This window comes from Orycteropus afer, unplaced genomic scaffold (genome assembly GCF_000298275.1).
Source record: "Orycteropus afer afer isolate SDZICR_OR568_19922 unplaced genomic scaffold, OryAfe1.0 scaffold00112, whole genome shotgun sequence".
Lineage (NCBI taxonomy): Eukaryota > Metazoa > Chordata > Mammalia > Tubulidentata > Orycteropodidae > Orycteropus > Orycteropus afer.
Genome location: NW_006921699.1, coordinates 6,585,152 through 6,602,875, shown reverse-complemented (window position 1 = coordinate 6,602,875; position 17,724 = coordinate 6,585,152). Strand labels below are relative to the sequence as shown.

Sequence of the window (17,724 nt, the reverse complement as noted above, 5' to 3'; positions counted from 1 at the left end):
GCCCTGGAGAGAACAATCATGGGAGAAGGAAGGGCTGCTTATGCTTATGCACAGGGAGACAGCTCAGGGGTCAGGAGAATATGGAGGGATGGACACTGGGAAGAGGTAACTATGGGGAGGAAGTGGGAGGGGAGCTGTTGCATTGTGGTAAACTGTGATTAATGACATGAGACAAAGTATATGTGAACTGCTGTATGGAAAGTGAATTTGCTCTGTAAATCTTCACCCAAATCACACACACACACACACCACACACACACACACTTATGAGTGGCCATCTAAGATACAACTATCAGTATCTACTTTTATGGAGCAAAACTGAATGAATGAAATCAAAAGCTCAAAGAAGAAACTAGTCCACAGGACTAACAGCCCACATGAACTACTGCTCTTCTTAACCAGAGACCAGAAGAACTAGAAAGTGCCCAGCTACCATGACCAACTACCCTGACCAGGGACACAATAGGAGGTCCCAGATAGGATGGGTGAAAAAATATGCAACAAAATTAAAATTTCTAAAAAAGGTCAGACCTACTGGACTGATAGAGACTAGAGGAACTCCTGATATTATCGTCCTAAGATACCCCTTGAATGTGGAACTCAAGTTATTTCTGGAGGTCATCTTTCAGCCAAATAATAGATTGGTAACCAATGGCAAAGAACTATTTGTATAAAGGTTTAAAATGGGAATCTAATTTGCTATGTACACTTTCACCTAAAAAATAAAATACAAACAGCCAAACCAGTATCTACATCAATCTACAGGATATAGTTATATTTGGGTGAGATGAGTAATGAGGAAAAGGGACATGAGGGGGACTTCTGAAATGCATGCCCTTAATTCCTCATCCATATACATGTGATTCCCTTTGCAAAATACTCACCATATCATTTCATCACTTTTCCTTCAACATAGCTAGTCTTCCATTCATCTTTTTTTTTTTTTTTTCTAAAAAAAAAATATACTATTTTATATGTCGGGAAAGGCCCTCAACAAGATGGATTGACACAGTGGCTGCAATGAAAATTTCACCTTAAATGAAAATGATTCTTTGAAGTCACCTGTCAGCTAAATAAAAGAATGGCTTATAAAATAAAGAATATTACCTGTGAGTAATGAGGTCCTTTTAAAAATCATCTATATAAGACCAAATGGTCAAAAATTACCCGAAAGCAAAGATGAGAAAGTAAGGGGACAGGGATAACAGTACTGGAAATGGTACATCCAGAAATAGAATGAGTAAGAATGATGGCCTTATGAAAAATGTAACCAATATCACAAATAATCTATATTGAAATTGTTAAATGGGAAATTAAAATTAACTTGCTGTGTAAATTTTTGCCTTGTTGCTGTTATGTTGTTACGTTCTGTAGTCGTCTCAGACTCATAGCAACCCTATGTACAGCAGAATGAAACACTGCCCAGTCCTGTGCCAGCCCCATGATCCTTGCTATACCTAAGCCCATAGTTGCAGCCACTGTGTCAATTCATCATGTTGAGGGCCTTTTCCAACACAATGAAATTGTGTGTGTGTGTGTGTGTGTATTTAAAAAAAAGATGAATGGAAGACAAACTAGCCACATCGAAGGAAAAGTGATGAAATGACATGGTATTTTGCAAAGGGAATCACATGTACATGGGTAAGGAATTAAGAAAGACATGCATAATAATCAAAGAGTAAGGCAAGTATAGAGTAGCTGGAAATATTCATATAGTAATTATTTTTTTGGTAGCTATTGTAAATGGTATTGATTTCCTTATTTCTTTTTCAGCAATCTCTTTGCTGGTGTAGAGGAATCTTACTGATTTTTGTATGTTGATCTAGTATCCTGCCACGATGCTAAATCTCTCAATTAGTTCCTGTAATTTTTGTGCTGAGTTCCTTCTGTTTCCTTAGTATAGGATCATATCATCAGCAAATAGGGATCGTTTTACTTTTTCCTTACCAATTTGGATGCCTTTGATTTCCCTTTCTTGCCTTAATGCCCTGGCTAGGACTTTCAATACAATGTTGAATAGAAGTGGTGATAGAGGGCATCCTTGCCTGGTTCCTGTTCACAAAAGGAATGGTTTCAGTCTCTCTCCATTGAGAATAATGTTGGCTGTTGGTTTTGCATATATGCCTTTTATTATGTTGAGAAATGACCCTTCTATTCCTATTTTGCTGAGAGTTTTGATCAGGAATGGGTGTTGGATTTGATCAAATGTATTTTCTGCATTGACTGATATGATCATGGGATTCTTTTCCTTTGTTTTATTTATGTGGTGGATGACATTGATTGTTTTTCTAATGTTTAACCATTCTTGCATACTCGACCGTAATGACCCACTTGGTTATAATGTATTACTATTATTTTTGATATGTTGTGGGAGTCTCCTGACTAGGATTTTGTTGAAGATTTCTGTATCTATATTCATGAGGGGCATTAGTCTGTAGTTTTCCTTTTTAGGGATGTTTTTGCCTGGTTTTGTTATCAATGCTTCAAAAAATGAATTTGAGAGAATTCCATTCTTTTCTATGTTGTGGAATAGTTTGAATAGATTGGGATCAGTTCTTTTCTGCATGTTTGGGAGAATTCTCCAGTGAAATGATCTCAGCCAGGGCTTGTTTCTGTTGGTAATTGTTTTATGACCTGGTCAATCTCCTTTGTTTATGGGTCAGTTCAAATTTTCCACTTCATTCTGTGTTCATTTAGCTTAAGTAGTATATTTCTAGAAATCTGTTCATTTCTTCTGGATTTTGAAATTTGTTATAGTTCCTTATAATATCCTGATATTATCCTTTTAATTTCTTTTGGTTCTGTTGTGAAGTTGCTCAATTTGTTTCTTCTTTGTATTCTCTCCCTTTATTCCTTTGTTAAATTTGCCAGTGTTTGTCAATTTTATTAATCTTTTAAAAAACTCAACTTCTAGAAGTCTTGTTGATTTTTTCTATTGTCTTTCTATTTTCTGTATCATTTTTTCCTGCTCGAATCTTTATTATTTCATTTCTTCTGGGGACTGTAGTCTTTTTTCTTTATTTTGGCTACTCTTTTTCTAATGGTTGGAGATGCTGTGTTAAGGTATTGGTTTTGGCTCTTTCTTCTTTTTTTAATGTGTGCATTTTTTGGCATAAATTGGCCTCTGATCACTGCTTTTGCTGTGTTGCAAGGATTTTGGTATGTTGTGTTTTCATTCTTGTTTGATTCAAGGAATTTTTTAATTTCCTTTTTTATTTCTTCTATTTCCTAGTTTTTTCAAGGAGTGTGTTATTCAGTTTCCATGTATTTGCTCTTTTTCTGTTGATCTTCCTATTGTTGATTTCTAATTTTATAGCACTGTGATCTGAGAAGATACTTGGCAGTATTTCAGTGTTTTTAAGTATATTAAGGCTTGCTTTATCACCTAACATATGGTCTATCCTGAAGAATGTTCCATGTGCACTGGAAAAGAATGTATAATGTGCTGTTGTTGGGTGAAGTGCTCTATAGATGTCTGTAAGGTCCAGTTAGTGGATTGTATTGTTTAGTTCTGTGTCTTTATTGAGTTCTTTCCAGTTGTTCTATCTCTGACTGAAATTGGTGTATTAAAGTCTCCTACTATGACTGTGGTCATCTATTTGTCTTTTCAATTCTGTTAAAGTCTGATTTATGTATTTTGGGGTTCTTTCATTGGGTGCATAAATATTATTGTTATGTCCTCTTGTTCAATTGATCCTTTAATCATTATATAATATCCTTCCTTGTCTCTTATGGTGGTTTTTGTCTTAAAGTCAATTTTATCAGAAATTAATATGGCCATGCCTACTCTTTTATGGTTGCCATTTGCTGATGTATCTTTTTCCCACCTTTGATTTTTAGTCTATTTGTGTCTTTGTCTCTAAGATGTATCTCTTGTAGACAGCAAATTGATGGTATGTTTTCTTATCCAGTGTGCAACTCTCCATCTCTTGAGTGGTGCATTTAATCCATTGACATTCAGTGTAATTATCGTCAAGAATTTGTTGCTATCGTATTGTTATGTGTTTTCTCATGGTATTACTAGTTTTCTTGAGCCATATGATTTTCTGTGCTGAGTCTGTTTTCTATTGAATTGTGTTATCACTTTCTTCATTGCTATTATTTTATTATTTGCTAAGTATTTATGCTTGTATTCTTTTTCATTTTGATGTGAAGATTTATCATTTTTCTTAGAGGTTACCCTGTGATTTCTCAAGTTTAGAAGAGTCCGTTCTATCCTGCAAATTCTCTTGACTTCCTCACCATTTAGAAGTTCTGTAACTACATTATTTTTTCCTCTTTTTGATTTGCAGTTGTCCTCATTTGCCAATTGATGTCTCTCGTTTCCTGTTTACAATCTTGTAGGCTTATTTATTTTGGATACTTCCATAACTGGTTTGCTTTTAGGGTTACGGCATCACATGTGTTAATGGCTGGTTAATGTTTGCTATTGTTGGTTCTCTATACTAAGGACTCCTTTTAACATCTCTTGTAAGGCTGGTCTGGTTTTAACAAATTCCATTAATTTCTGCTTATCTGGAAATGTCCTAATTTCACCATCATGGTGTAGCACCTAAGACATTGGACTACTAAGCAGAAGGCTGGCGAAATCAAACCCATCAGTCACTCCTCAGAAGGAAGACTAGGCAATCTATTTCCATAGTGACACCACCTCAGAAAGCCAAGGAGGGGTCGCTACGAGTTGGATCAGACTTGACGGCAGTGAGTCTGTTTGTTTTTGAGGGACAACTTTACTGGGTATATAATTCTTGGTTGGAAATTTTTTCTTTTCAGGATTTTATACATACCATCCCACTGCCTTCTTGTCTGCATGGCTTCTGCAAAGAAATCAGAGCTTAGTGTCATTGGTTGGCCTTGTAGGTATTATTCTTCCCTGGCTGCTTTCAAGATTCTTTGTCTTTGGTTTTGGTGAGTTTGATGATGATATGTCTTGGTGATTTTCTCTTGGGGTCTATCTTGTTAAGGGTTTATTATACTTCTTGAATGGATATATTCTCATCTTTCATTGTATCAGGGAAATTCTCTTCCAACAAATCTTTGACAATTTTCTCTCTTTTTTTTTTTTGTCTCTTCCTGTTCTTAAATTCCAAACACACGTAGGTTATTCCTTTTGATGGTATCCCACATGAACCTTAGGCTTTCTTCATTTTGGTTTGATCTTTTTTCTGACTGATCCCTTTCTAAAGAAGTATCAAAGTATTCCGTCTTCAATCTCACTAATTCTGTCTTCCATTGATTCAAATCTACTCCTTTGCCCATTCAATGTATTACCTATATCTGAGAATTTAGTATTAATCTGGATATCTATCTATAGGTTTTGTATCATTTCTAATTTTTCATTTATATTGTCATTTTTGCTCTTGTATTGTGTTCCAAAATTGTTCTAGGTTTTTCTCTGTGTTTTCCTCATTTTGTCAATGCCTTCCTTGATCTGTCTCTCAATCCACTTAAGTTATCTAAATATGATTCTTTTAAATTATTTGTCAGGGAGTTCCAACTCCCTGCTTCTTCCTCTGGGATTTGTTCTGGATCTACATTCTGGTCCCTTGTTTCTACTGCTTTATCTTCCTTCTTTGTGTGGACTGTGATGGTGTGCCATATCCGAGACATTGTGATGTTTTTGTGTTTATATTTACTTGATATTGTATGGTGAAGTGATTTGCCCATGATTTTCACTTTGTTTTGTTTGGATGTATCTGAGTCAACAGGGTACTGTGCTCCTCCTCTACTCACTACCTGGCAGCACTCATGCACTCACCACCTGTCTCCTTTCCAGTCTTCAGCCTTCCATATGTCTGTGCTGTCTTTGGCAACTGGCACCTATTCATAGGTCTCTGGAATCTGAACTAGAAGGCTGTCACTTTCATTATCCAAAATGGCTACCGCTTGTAAACATTCAACATGACTGCTCTGTCTGGACAGGCAAAAGTCCACAGCTCACTTTGTCTCCTTCTTTGCTTTTGCCCTTTTCTGTTGTTAGCTACCCATGCAGTAGACCATGCAGCCCTTGGTGCATAGGGCCGATTTTGAGGTTAATCCTCAGATCCTAATACGATTTGGAAATATTCAGGCTATCTGTGCAATGAGGACAGCGACAGTCCACAGTTCTATTTGTCTCCTTAATATTTTCACTCAGGTTCTTCTACTAGTTGGTGTTTAATCCACTTTTCTGTATCCTTCCTTTCAAAGCTCAGGGCTCCAGGATTATCTTCTGTGTCAACTGGTTTCTCTTTTCTTTGTTGAAGGGGCTCTGTGTAGTTTATCTGACTACTCTGCCATCTTACAGGAAATCTCTCTTTTTTTTTAAATTCTTTCATCTCTTCCCTTTTCCTGATTTGCTTTTTTAAAAAATTTGTTTCTTACCATCCCTTGTTTGTCCTTTTGCAGCTTTCCCATTTTTTCTTTACTATTCTCTTTTCTTTTCTCTCATTCTCCTTTCCCCAGATATTGTGGCTTTTTTCTTTTTCTTATTATGTTCTTTTATCCTTTTTTAATATATTTTGAAAAATTTTCTTCTCACTTATTACCTTTCTTTCTCTCTTTGGAGACTGTCTGTATTTGTTTATGCACTTGAGTTTTCTGTTCTCATTCTTAATTTTTTGGTAGCCCCCCCATCTAACTGAATGAAACACAGCAACCCTTCCAAAACAAATGAAACATACCTGTACCTCCTGCAGCCCCACTGAGGGTCACCACTTGCTTTTGCACCAACTGATCAGCGATAGCCAGTGGCCAGTATCAGCTCCATTCACCCTCAACTGGTCCATGAAAACAACAAACAGAGATCTGTGCACACACTCTCATTTGCTATCATACCCACCAGAGACAAAGAGTGAGTGTCCAACTGCTAAAAACTAGCAAACAGCAGAGCACAGTACCCTGCTCACACAGATATAGCCAAACAAAATAAAGGGAAAAAAAAAAGTCTTGGGAATACCACACTATGGTAGTTAAGGTTCTGTGTCAACTTGGCTAGGGCTGGTTGAGTGGCTGGGCAGCTGGTGGTAGTTACTGCCCATGATGAGACTGGCAATCACCTCCATGGTGGGATCTACCACAAACAGCTGAGTAGCTGCTTTACGGATGTGGTCTGCTTCCTGTATGAAAGAAGCAGCTCTGGAAGTGGTATCTAGCTTACGGCACACTTGAAACCTGCATGGAGCCAAAGTTGTTGTTTAGCAGCCTGCCATGCTCTGCTGACCTTGGGACATTCAATGGACTTGAATTAATGGGCTGCCGTGTGGTTTGGTAACATTGGAACTGTGCCTTTTTACTTGTCAACCTTAGGCTTGTCAATCTCAGCAGCCAGCAGCTGTATGAGTGAAGAAAAGCCTACAGCTTCAGTGGGCCAGGAGCAGGAGGTAGAGCTGAAGCCCAAGGTTGAGAGGCTTTCACCCAGCCACTAGAGTGTGGCATTTTGAACTCAAGACTTAAAGCTTCAAAAATATAAAAGAATAAACACCTGTGTGTTAAAGCCATCCCATTTGTGGTATATTTCTGTCAGAGCAGCATTAGGTAAGCAGAACACACACCAACATACAATCTCAAATTAAATATAAATACACCACCACCACCACCACCACCACAATGCTTCAGACACAACAGACCATCGCAGTCCACAGAAAGAAGCAAGATAAAGTAGAAGAAACAAGGGACCAAGATACAAACTCAGAAAACATCCATGAGGAAAAAAGGGCACTGAAAATCACTGATAAAGAATTGAAAAGAATTATATTTGGGTACCTTCAACCGATTAAGAGACAGATCAAGGAAAATACTGACAAGATCAAGGAAAACACTGTCAAAATTAAGGAAAACACAGAGAAAACCCTAAAACAATTTAGGAAAACAAGAACAAATAAACAAAATAAACAAAAAATTAGAAATAATACACAAAGAGCAAATAGATATCCTGAAGATTCATACTAAGATTTGAGAAAGAGATAACACATTGAAAGGGCAAAGGAGCAGAGCCAAATCAATGAAAGAAAGAATTAATGAGACTGAAGACAAATACCTCAATTCTAGTTTGTTAAGGGATCAATCTGACGAAAGATCAAAACAAAATGAAGAAAGCCTAAGATACATGTGGGATATAATCAAGAGGACTAACCTACGTGTAATTGGAATTCCATAATAGGAAGAAACAAATAAAACCACAGAAAAAATTGTCAAAGATATTTTGGAATAGAATTTCCCTCATATGATGAAAAAAAGAAGTTCAACAAACCCCAAAAAAGGATAGACCTCAAAAGAAAATCACCAACACATATCATCATCAAATTAAATAAAAGCAAAGACAAAGAATCCTGAAAGCAGCACAGGAAAAACAAAAAGTTACCTATAAGGGAAAATCCAAAAGACTAAGCTCTGATTTCTCAGCAGAAACCATGCAGGTAAGAAAGCAATGGGATGATACACACACACACACACACAGCCCTGGGAAAAAAAAAATTTCAACCAAGAATCATATACCGAACAAAATTGTCCCTCAAATATGAGGGTAAAATCAGGAGATTTCCAGATAAGCAGAAATTAAGTGAATTTGTTAAAACTAGACTAACCTTACAAGAGTTCATAAAGGGAGTCCTTCGGACAGACAACCAACAATAGTAAACTACAATCGATGACTAACACACATGACATGACTCAGAAACCAACCCAGTTATGGAAGTATTCAAAGTAAAATAAGTTTATAAGGCTGCAAACAGAGAACCAGAGACATCAACTGGTAAACAAAGACAACTACAAATCAAAAGATGAAATAAATAGTATAGTTACAGAACTTCTAAATGGTGCCAAAGTCAAGACAATTGCCAGATAGGACAGAATGTTTTACACTTGGGAGAAAATAACAAATCACAGGGTAACATCAAAGAAAAATGATGAACCTTAGCATCAAAATAAAAAAGAGGAGAGTACAAATATTTAGCAAATACTAAAACATAGCAACAAAGGAGATGGTAACACAATTCATAAGCAAAATGAGCTCAGCACAGAAAATTGTATGGAACAAAGGAATCAGCAACACCACAAAAAAACATAACAAAATGACACCAATAAATTCATACTTGTCACACTGAATGTCAATGATTAAATGCATTACTCAAGAGACAGAGTTGCAGACACAATAAGAAAACATGATCCATCAATATGCTGTCTATAAAACACTCACCTTAAGACACAAAGACAAAAATAGACTAAAACTCAAAGGCTGGAAAAAAGATATACCAGGCAAATGGCAACCAAAAAAATGCAGGAGTGTCAGTATTCATTTTTGATAAAAGACAAAAATTACCATAAGAAACAAGGAAGGACATCATGTAATGATTAACAGATCAACTGAACAAGAGGCCTTAACCATAATAAAAATCTAAGCACCCAATGAAAGAGCCTCAAAGTACATAAATCAGACTTTAACATAATTGAAAAGGCAAATAAGATGACTCCATAGTAATAGTTGTTGCTGTTATGTGCCATCAAGTCAGACCCGACTCACAGTAACCCCTCCTTGGGTTTCCGAGGCGGTATCGCTACAGAAGTAGATTGACCAACCTTCCTTCCGAGCAGTGGCTGGTGGGTTTGAACCGCCATCCTTCTAGTTAGCAGTCAAGTGCCTTAGGCACTACACAGTAATTGTTGTTGTTGTTGTTGTTATGTGCCGTCAACTCAGACCGAACTCATAGCGACCCCTCCTAGGGCTTCCAAGGCAGTATCACTACAGTAGTAGATTGTCCAAGCTTCTTTCCGAGGAGTGGCTGGTGGGTTTAAACCTCCGGCCTTCTGGTTAGCAGTCAAGTGCCTTAGGCACTACACTACCAGAGCTCCCTCACTGTAATAGTAGGAGACTTTAATACACCATTTTCAATAAGAGATAGAACAACTGGAAAGAAACTCAACAAAGATGCAAAAGAACTAAACAATATGATCAACCAACTTGACCTTATACATCTACAAAGCACTTCACCCAACAACAGTAAAATATATATTCTTTTCCAGCACACATGGAAACTTCTCCAGGATAGACTGTACATTATGCCACAAAGCAAGCCTCAATAAATTAAAAAACACTGAAATACTGCAAAGCATCTTCTCAGATCACAATCTATAAAACACTAGGAAGACTAACAGAAAAAACAACAAAGGAATGGAAACTGAATAACACCCTCCTCAAAAACAACTGGGTAACAGAAGAAACAAAACATGAAATTAAAAAATTCTTAGAATCAAACAAGAATGAAAACACAACATACCAAAATCTTCAGGACACAGCAAAATTAGTGATCAGAAGCCAATTTATAGCAATAGATACACACATCAAAAAAAGAAAGACCTAACACTTAAAATCAATACTTTAATCCAACATCTCCAACAATTAGAAAAAGAACAGCAAAAAAAGCCTTCAGTCCCCAGAAGAAAAGAAATAATAAAGATACAGGCAGAAATAAAAGAAACAGAAAAGAAAAAGACAATAGAAAAAAAATCAATAAGACCATAAGTTGGTTCTTTGAAAAGATTAATAAAATCAACAAACCACTGGCAAACTTAACAAAAGAAAAGGAGAAGATGCAAATAACACAAATAAGAAATGAAATGGGTGATGTCACAACAGGACCAACAGATATTAAAAAAAATAGTAGTATCATGATACTATGGAGCTCTAGTGGCATAGTGCCTAAGGCATTTGACTGTTAACCAGAAGGCTGGTGGTTCAAACCCACCCAGCCTCTCCTCAGAAGGAAGATGGAACAATCTACTTCTGTAGTGATACTGCCTCAGAAACCCAAGGAGGGGTCGCTATGAGTCGAAATCGTAACATCATGACACTATGAAGAACTGTACTTCAACAAATTTGAAAATCTAGAAGAAATGGACAGATTTCTAGGAAACACACTACTTACCTAATGTAACACAGACTGAGGTAGAAAATGTGAACAGACCCAGAATAAAAGAAGAAATTAAACAGGTCATAAAAAAAATTACCAACAAAAAAAGTACTGGCTGAGATGGTTTCACTGAAAAATTCTACCAATCATTCAGAGAAGAGCTGACACCAATCCTACTCAAACTATTTCAGAACACAGAAAAGGATGGAACCCTCCCCCAAATTCATTTTACAAAGCAAGCATAACTATAACAAAATCAGGCAAAGACACCACTAGAAAGGAAAACTATAGGCCAATATCCCTCATGAATATAGATATAAAAATCTTCAACACAACCCAAGCCAACAGATTCCAGCAATGTATCAAAAAAATAAAACACCATGACCAAGTGCAATGCAAACCAGGTATGCAAGGATGGTTCAACATTAGAAAAACAATCAACGTCATCCATCACAGAAGTAAAATAAAGGAAAATAATTACATGACAATATCAACAGATGCAGATAATGCATCTGATAAGATACAACACCCATTCTAATAAAACCTCTCAGAAAAACAGGAATAGAAAGGGAATTCCTCTTAATAATATAGGACATATATGCAAAACCAACAGCCAACATTATTCTTGATAGAGACTGAAATCATTCCCCTTCCAAAAGGGAACCAGGCAAGGATGCCCTCTATCTTCACTCCTATTCAACACTGCATTAGAAGGCACAGCCAGAGCAATAAGGCAAGAAAGGCATCCAAATTCCTAAGGAAGAAGTAAAACTATCCTTACTTGCAAATGATATGATCCTGTACATAGGAAACCCAAGAGACTCACCAAGAAAACTAGTGGAACTTATTGAAAGATTTAGTATAGTGGTAGGAAACAAGATCAACATACAATAATGAGTAAGATTCCTCTACACCAGCAAAGAGATCTCTAAAAAGGAAATAAGGAAATCAATACCATTTACAATTGCTACCAAAAAGATGAAATACTTGGGAATACATCTTACCAGAAACACAAAAGACCCATACAAAGAAAACTACAAAACACTACCTTCAAGAAACTGTAAGAGATCTACATAAATGGAAGAATACACCATGCTCACAGATAGAAGACTGAAGACTGTGAAAATGCCAATAACTACTGAAAGCAATCTACACATTCAATGCAATCCCAATCCAGATTCCATCAACATTCTTTAAAGATATGGAAAAATTTAGGACTAGTTTTATATGAGAGACCTTGAATAAGCAAAGTGCTCCTGAAGAAGAACGAAATAGGAGGTCTCACATTTCCAGATTTCAAAACTGACTAAATAGCCACAGTTATCAAAACAGCCTGGTACTGGTACAACAGCAGACACACAGACCAGTGGAATAGAACTGAGAACCCAGAAACAAATTCAGTGACCTATAGAGTCTTCTGATGTTTGACAAAGGGCTGAAATCCATTAAATGGGGAAGAGAAAGTCTCTTTAACAAATGGTGCTGGCAAAACTGGATATCCATTTGTAGAAAAATGAAACAAGATCCATACCTCACTCACATCACACACAAACTCCAGATGGAGCAAAGATTTAAATGTGAAACCTAAAACTATAAAGTTCATCAAAGGAAAAACAGGGGTAAACTTAGGGGCCCTAATTTATGGCATAATAGATTATCAAGCATAACCCAAGATGCACAGTCAGCAGAAGATAAAGTAGGTGATTGGGACCTTCTAAAAATTAAAGTCTTATATGCATCAAAAGACTTCTCCAAAAGAGTAAAAAGAGGACCTACAGAATGGGAAAAAATATTTAGCAATGACGGATTGGACAAAAGAGTTATCTCTAAAATTTAAAGAGCTAAAGAATGGTAAAGTGGCAGCAGGTAAGGCTTCCCTATTAGAAGACTGATGTATTACTCAAAGTTAGACTGATGTCTGAGTTTGTACAGGTGTGAGATGGGCTCCTTTGCAACTATCTAAGCCATTTCAGCACTTACATGCAGACTCTAAGTTTGTAAGATACATCAGTAAACCTCTCAATAGCACCAACGAGAGCACAACAAGTATTTAGTTAACTAAATAGATTAAATGAATCTGTTACATATATAGAAGTCTATTACAAACCTGTACACCAATGCTCATTGCAGCACTTTTCACAGTAGGCAAAAGGTGGAAACCACCAAAACACCCATCAACTGATGAACAGATAAATAAAAAGTGGTATATATACACAATGGAATAAAAAGAAATGAAGTCCTGATGCATGGCATGACATGAATGAACAGGGAAAACATCATGCTGAGTGAAATAAGTCAGTCACAAAAGGACAAATACCGTATGATCACATTTATATGAACTAAACAGCGGTAGAGAAACCAGTGATTATTAGTGGTTCAGGTTATGGGATGGGGGAAGTGTCTGTTTTGGGGGCCCTTAAGTTTATGTTAATAGAGATGGAACAACTTGAAAATGGACAGCGCGAATGAGCACACAACTTGGGAGAATGGAACCAGTGTCCCTGAATTGCACATGCAGAAATTACTGAGAAGGCATGTGTTACATGTGTATTTTCAGCACAATTTAAAAAGGGAAGGAAAAAAGTCTATTACAAAGATGCTGATATTAAATATAAATGAAATGAGGCAAGTGTTTCTACCATTCAATGGAATAACACATCAGGAAAAAAAAAAAAAACTGTCACTAGAATGAATACAACTGAAATTAATGTAAGAAATAACAAAAAATAAAAATCTTACTGCTCTTAACTGCTGTCTGGAAAATGAATTTGCTCTGTAAACTTTCACCCAAATTACAATAACAATGAAAAAGAAAAAAACCCTATTACTCTTAGATAATACATTACTCACATCATTTAAGTTATGGTATTAGTCTACTCCTTTTATATATTTTATATATATATATTTATATGTACACACACATACATTCACACACACATGAAAGTATGCAAGAACTTTTATGGACATAATTTCAGAGGCAATATTTGCTTAGACAAAACAACTATTACAAGGAGGAACAATAGAGATGATTAACTTTCTAATGTAAATTGGCCAGAATCTTCCACTTACTAGAAGCATAAGTGGGCCAGTCTTCACAAAGCAGATATTCTTTTATAGTGATTTCAAGTTTGACTCAATTTTCAAAATGAAGAGTCCCAAATACAGATCCTTTGCCTGTGTGTACACACTAAATAAAGATCTTAAACTATTATTTTCCTGTAGGTGTTCCTTATTTCCAGTCCTTTCTAGAAATGACTTCACATTCTCTTTGCTTCTATTACATCTACATCAACCTTGCTCCAACTCGAGACTGAGAACAGAACCAATAGAACCTACTTTCAATTGCCAAGTAAATTTTCCGCTCTCCTTCCTTGGGTTCTTTGCCAGGAGGGAAGTATGTTCCTCTGATTGTAATTGCTGCTTCAGAATATTCACTGATTCTCTGCAGAGCTTCTTTAGAGGTAACTTTCCACCTAGCAGTCTATGGAAGAAAGGGTGGAGAAAAACCACTTCAAAACAGGGTAAAAATCTTGGTCTGATGACAAAGAACAGCTTGGCCAAATCTTATTATGGCCAATATAAAAATCTTAATTAACACAAAACCTAACACAGTAAGGTAACGTAGTGCCTGAGGCATTTGATTGCTAACAAGAGGCTGGCAGTTCAAACCCACCAGCCACTCCTCAGAAGGAAGATTGGGCAATCTACTATTGTAGCGAAACCACCTCGGAAACCCAAGGAGGGGTCGCTATGAGTCAGGTCTGAATCAATGGCACATAACAACAAAAACAACAACATAGTAAGTTTACTTAGACTTTAATGTATGTACACAGATTGCAGAATGTATATACATTCTAATGTAATGTAAATATCCATAAAAAATAAAATTTCTATTGCTGTCTCCCCTCTTCAGATATAAAACAAAGGAGCTATTAAAATGTTCATGGATTTGAAGAGATTTTTGCTCTTAAAGAAGAAAGATTCTCTACATCCCAAGAAAAAAAGATTAAATTTGTTACTTGCCTGTGGGAAGTCATTGATCTCTAATTCTTCCTCATATCTCTTAAAAGATTCATTCTGTCCACCATCCTGTCTCTCCTCTTCTTGTTTTTCTAAAGGCACATAATTGAGCTTGGCATTGATCTTTTCAGCAAGTTGCTCTGCAATGGTTTTTGCAGACACAGTGGGAGCCAGAATGGTGCCACCTCTGAGAATCGCATTGGTGGCCTGCTGCATCACATCCTGCAGTTAAAAAATATTTACAGTCAAATCTCAGATGAGAGCAGAGACAAGACCGGGGACCTCAGACCAAATTATTCCCTGGAAAGCTCCTTTGTTATTTAAAAAAAAACATTGGCATTGCATCTTTCTAAGGCAGAGTCCTACCCATATGTACCATTTACCAGTATGTATGACTGACACACAACAGTTAATGTACATCCATACCTTGAAGATACTGCAGGTTCAATTCCAGACCATCCCAATAAAGTGAGTCACATGAGTTTTTTGGTTTCCCAGTGTATAAAAAAGTTATGTTTATACTGTAGTCTATTAAGTGTGCAAAAGCATCATGAAAAAGTCTGAAATACTGTGAGAATAACCCAAATGTGACAGAGACACAAAGTAAGCATGTGCTGTTGGAAAAATGACACCAACACACTTGCATTGATGCACAACTGCCATAAATCTTCAGTTTGTAAAAAATGCAACAGCTGTCAAGTACAGGAAAGTGCAGTGCAATGAAATGAGGTATACCTATACCTCATGTACTCTCTTGATAGCAAAAGTGAAGAACACTTGATTCTCTATTGAAAATTCTACTGGATCATTGATGTATCTTTGTTAATTAGCTAACTCTTGATATTGGATATAATGAAATACTTCCAAAATCAATTACATACTTTGTGGCTCCTATGAGTTCCCTCTGAATTAGAATCTTGTCCCACTACCATCAGTGAGCTCCTCCCCTCTTTTCATAGCAGAACCCAACTTTCAATGTTACAGTAAATGACTCATGCAAAATCTTCAGAATAATGCCAAAATCAACAAACCGTTCTTCGAAAATACACCTAAATTTTACTGTTAAAAATTAACAGAAAGGCTTCTAAGAGAAAGATCCTAAGTAAAATGCTTTAAAAACATTTCCCTACTGTTCAAACCCATGTTAATTTGAATCACATAACTTGGGTATTTGTTCAACTGTTTATGTACCTAATAACCCACGCAATAAAAGCAGATCCAGAATTAAGATTTTGGTAATACCAACCAGAATACTGCTTATAAACCTATCTGTGGCTAACATGGAAGGTTAGGCATTCCAGAATAGGCACAAAGACCTCAATTAACCACACTAAAGAAATCGTTCAAATCCAATAATCAAAGTACTCTATATTCAGAACAGTGTTAAATTCCCCACAAACTCAAGAACAACTTGTTTTTCACTTATACTTGACACTGCTCCTAGAAAATATTTAAAACACAGAACTTAAAGAGTATTAATTAAGACTTGGAACAAATTACTTAATACCTGAGACTCGAGGCCCAAATTCTTCTGAGCATTGATTCTCAGAGCCAATCTCTTAGCAATTTCTAATTTCTCAGCATTTCCAGCAGTGGGAGCAGGAACACTAGATGTTCCAGGAGCAGCCATATCCTTCACTCTCTTCTTTGAATTAAACATGCTTTCAATTTGCTCATCAATCTAGAAAATACAAGGACGATTATTAGAAAGAGTTGGATCAGAAACACCAAAGAAGGTATATATGCAGAAACTAGTAATTATTTCTACCAAAAGACTGGGCTAGAACCAGGCAATTGTATTTATGTTAATTCAACAAAATAAAATAACAGGAAAACACATCAGCCTCCTTTTAAAGGTGGTATCATTTTATTTTTTTAAAACATCAGTTGTCTATAGTGAACAAGAACAGAGAACAGAGATACAAAGATGCATAACTAGCTGAATAGACTCTTGAACAGTCTAGGAAATATACCTGAAACTTACAAACAAGGATGGCTCCAGAGTTAAGACAAAGTAGCCAAAATGATACAAGAGAGTTGCCCCAGGGCTCAGGCCTTGAGGCAAAATTATAATGCAATGAAACAGGTTAAGAAGGGCAATAACTCAAGGCAGTGAACAACTAAAACTATGACCAATGATTTTCAGGGCAAATGGTATATACCATGTTCCTAAGGAAGAGTTCCCAAAACTCATCCTAACTTCTAAAGTGCAACTGGATTTATCTTGGGTAACACGATTAGAAAAGAGGGCTTATTGTCTATTTCTTTGAAGAAGGAAAGAAATGAAGGTTAGTTTAGTTTCTCCATATACACAAGAAGAACATAGACATGCTCAGTTCTCCAGAAGCCACATGACGCCCACTGTCACTGCCTGATCTCCTCAGGTGAACCACACTAGATGCAGAGAAAAAGTAATTATTTGGATTTCTTTTTAAAGATGCCTTCTGCCCTACAATGTCTACAGTTATCCACTAAAGAGATGCAAAACCCCTTAAGAAACGCAGATTAGGCAATAAGCCTTTCATCTTCTAAATTTCAAATGTATAGAAAAGCTTTTTCAGAGTTTAAAAAATAATTAAGTTAATACAGAAAGCCCTTTTATTGAAATGAGTCTTTAAAAAAAAAAATCATTGTTTAGAAGCATCTTTTTAAAACATTGGTTATCTAATAAAGAGGTTTCAGTTATCAACTAGTTTCAAACTTAACATTTAACGGAATAAAAGTATTTTAAATAGTATATAATGCATTAATATTTAAACAAATATATAAAATCAGGAATGGGGAATGAATAAAGTACTAGTTGATGTGGGTAACTTTC

At 36.2% G+C, this 17,724-nt stretch overlaps 1 protein-coding gene across 1 annotated transcript in view; it reads right to left on the bottom strand.

Moving 5' to 3' along the window:
- DDX46 (DEAD-box helicase 46) overlaps window positions 1–17,724 on the bottom strand; it is a 111,851-nt gene that overhangs the window by 2,561 nt on the left and 91,566 nt on the right. Inside the window, exons 19-21 of the mRNA XM_007943770.2 lie at window positions 16,414–16,587; window positions 14,910–15,128; window positions 14,223–14,367 (exon numbers count right to left, since the gene is read on the bottom strand). Coding sequence (XP_007941961.1) covers window positions 14,223–14,367; window positions 14,910–15,128; window positions 16,414–16,587 — 538 coding nt within the window. The remainder of the gene's footprint in view (window positions 1–14,222; window positions 14,368–14,909; window positions 15,129–16,413; window positions 16,588–17,724) is intronic.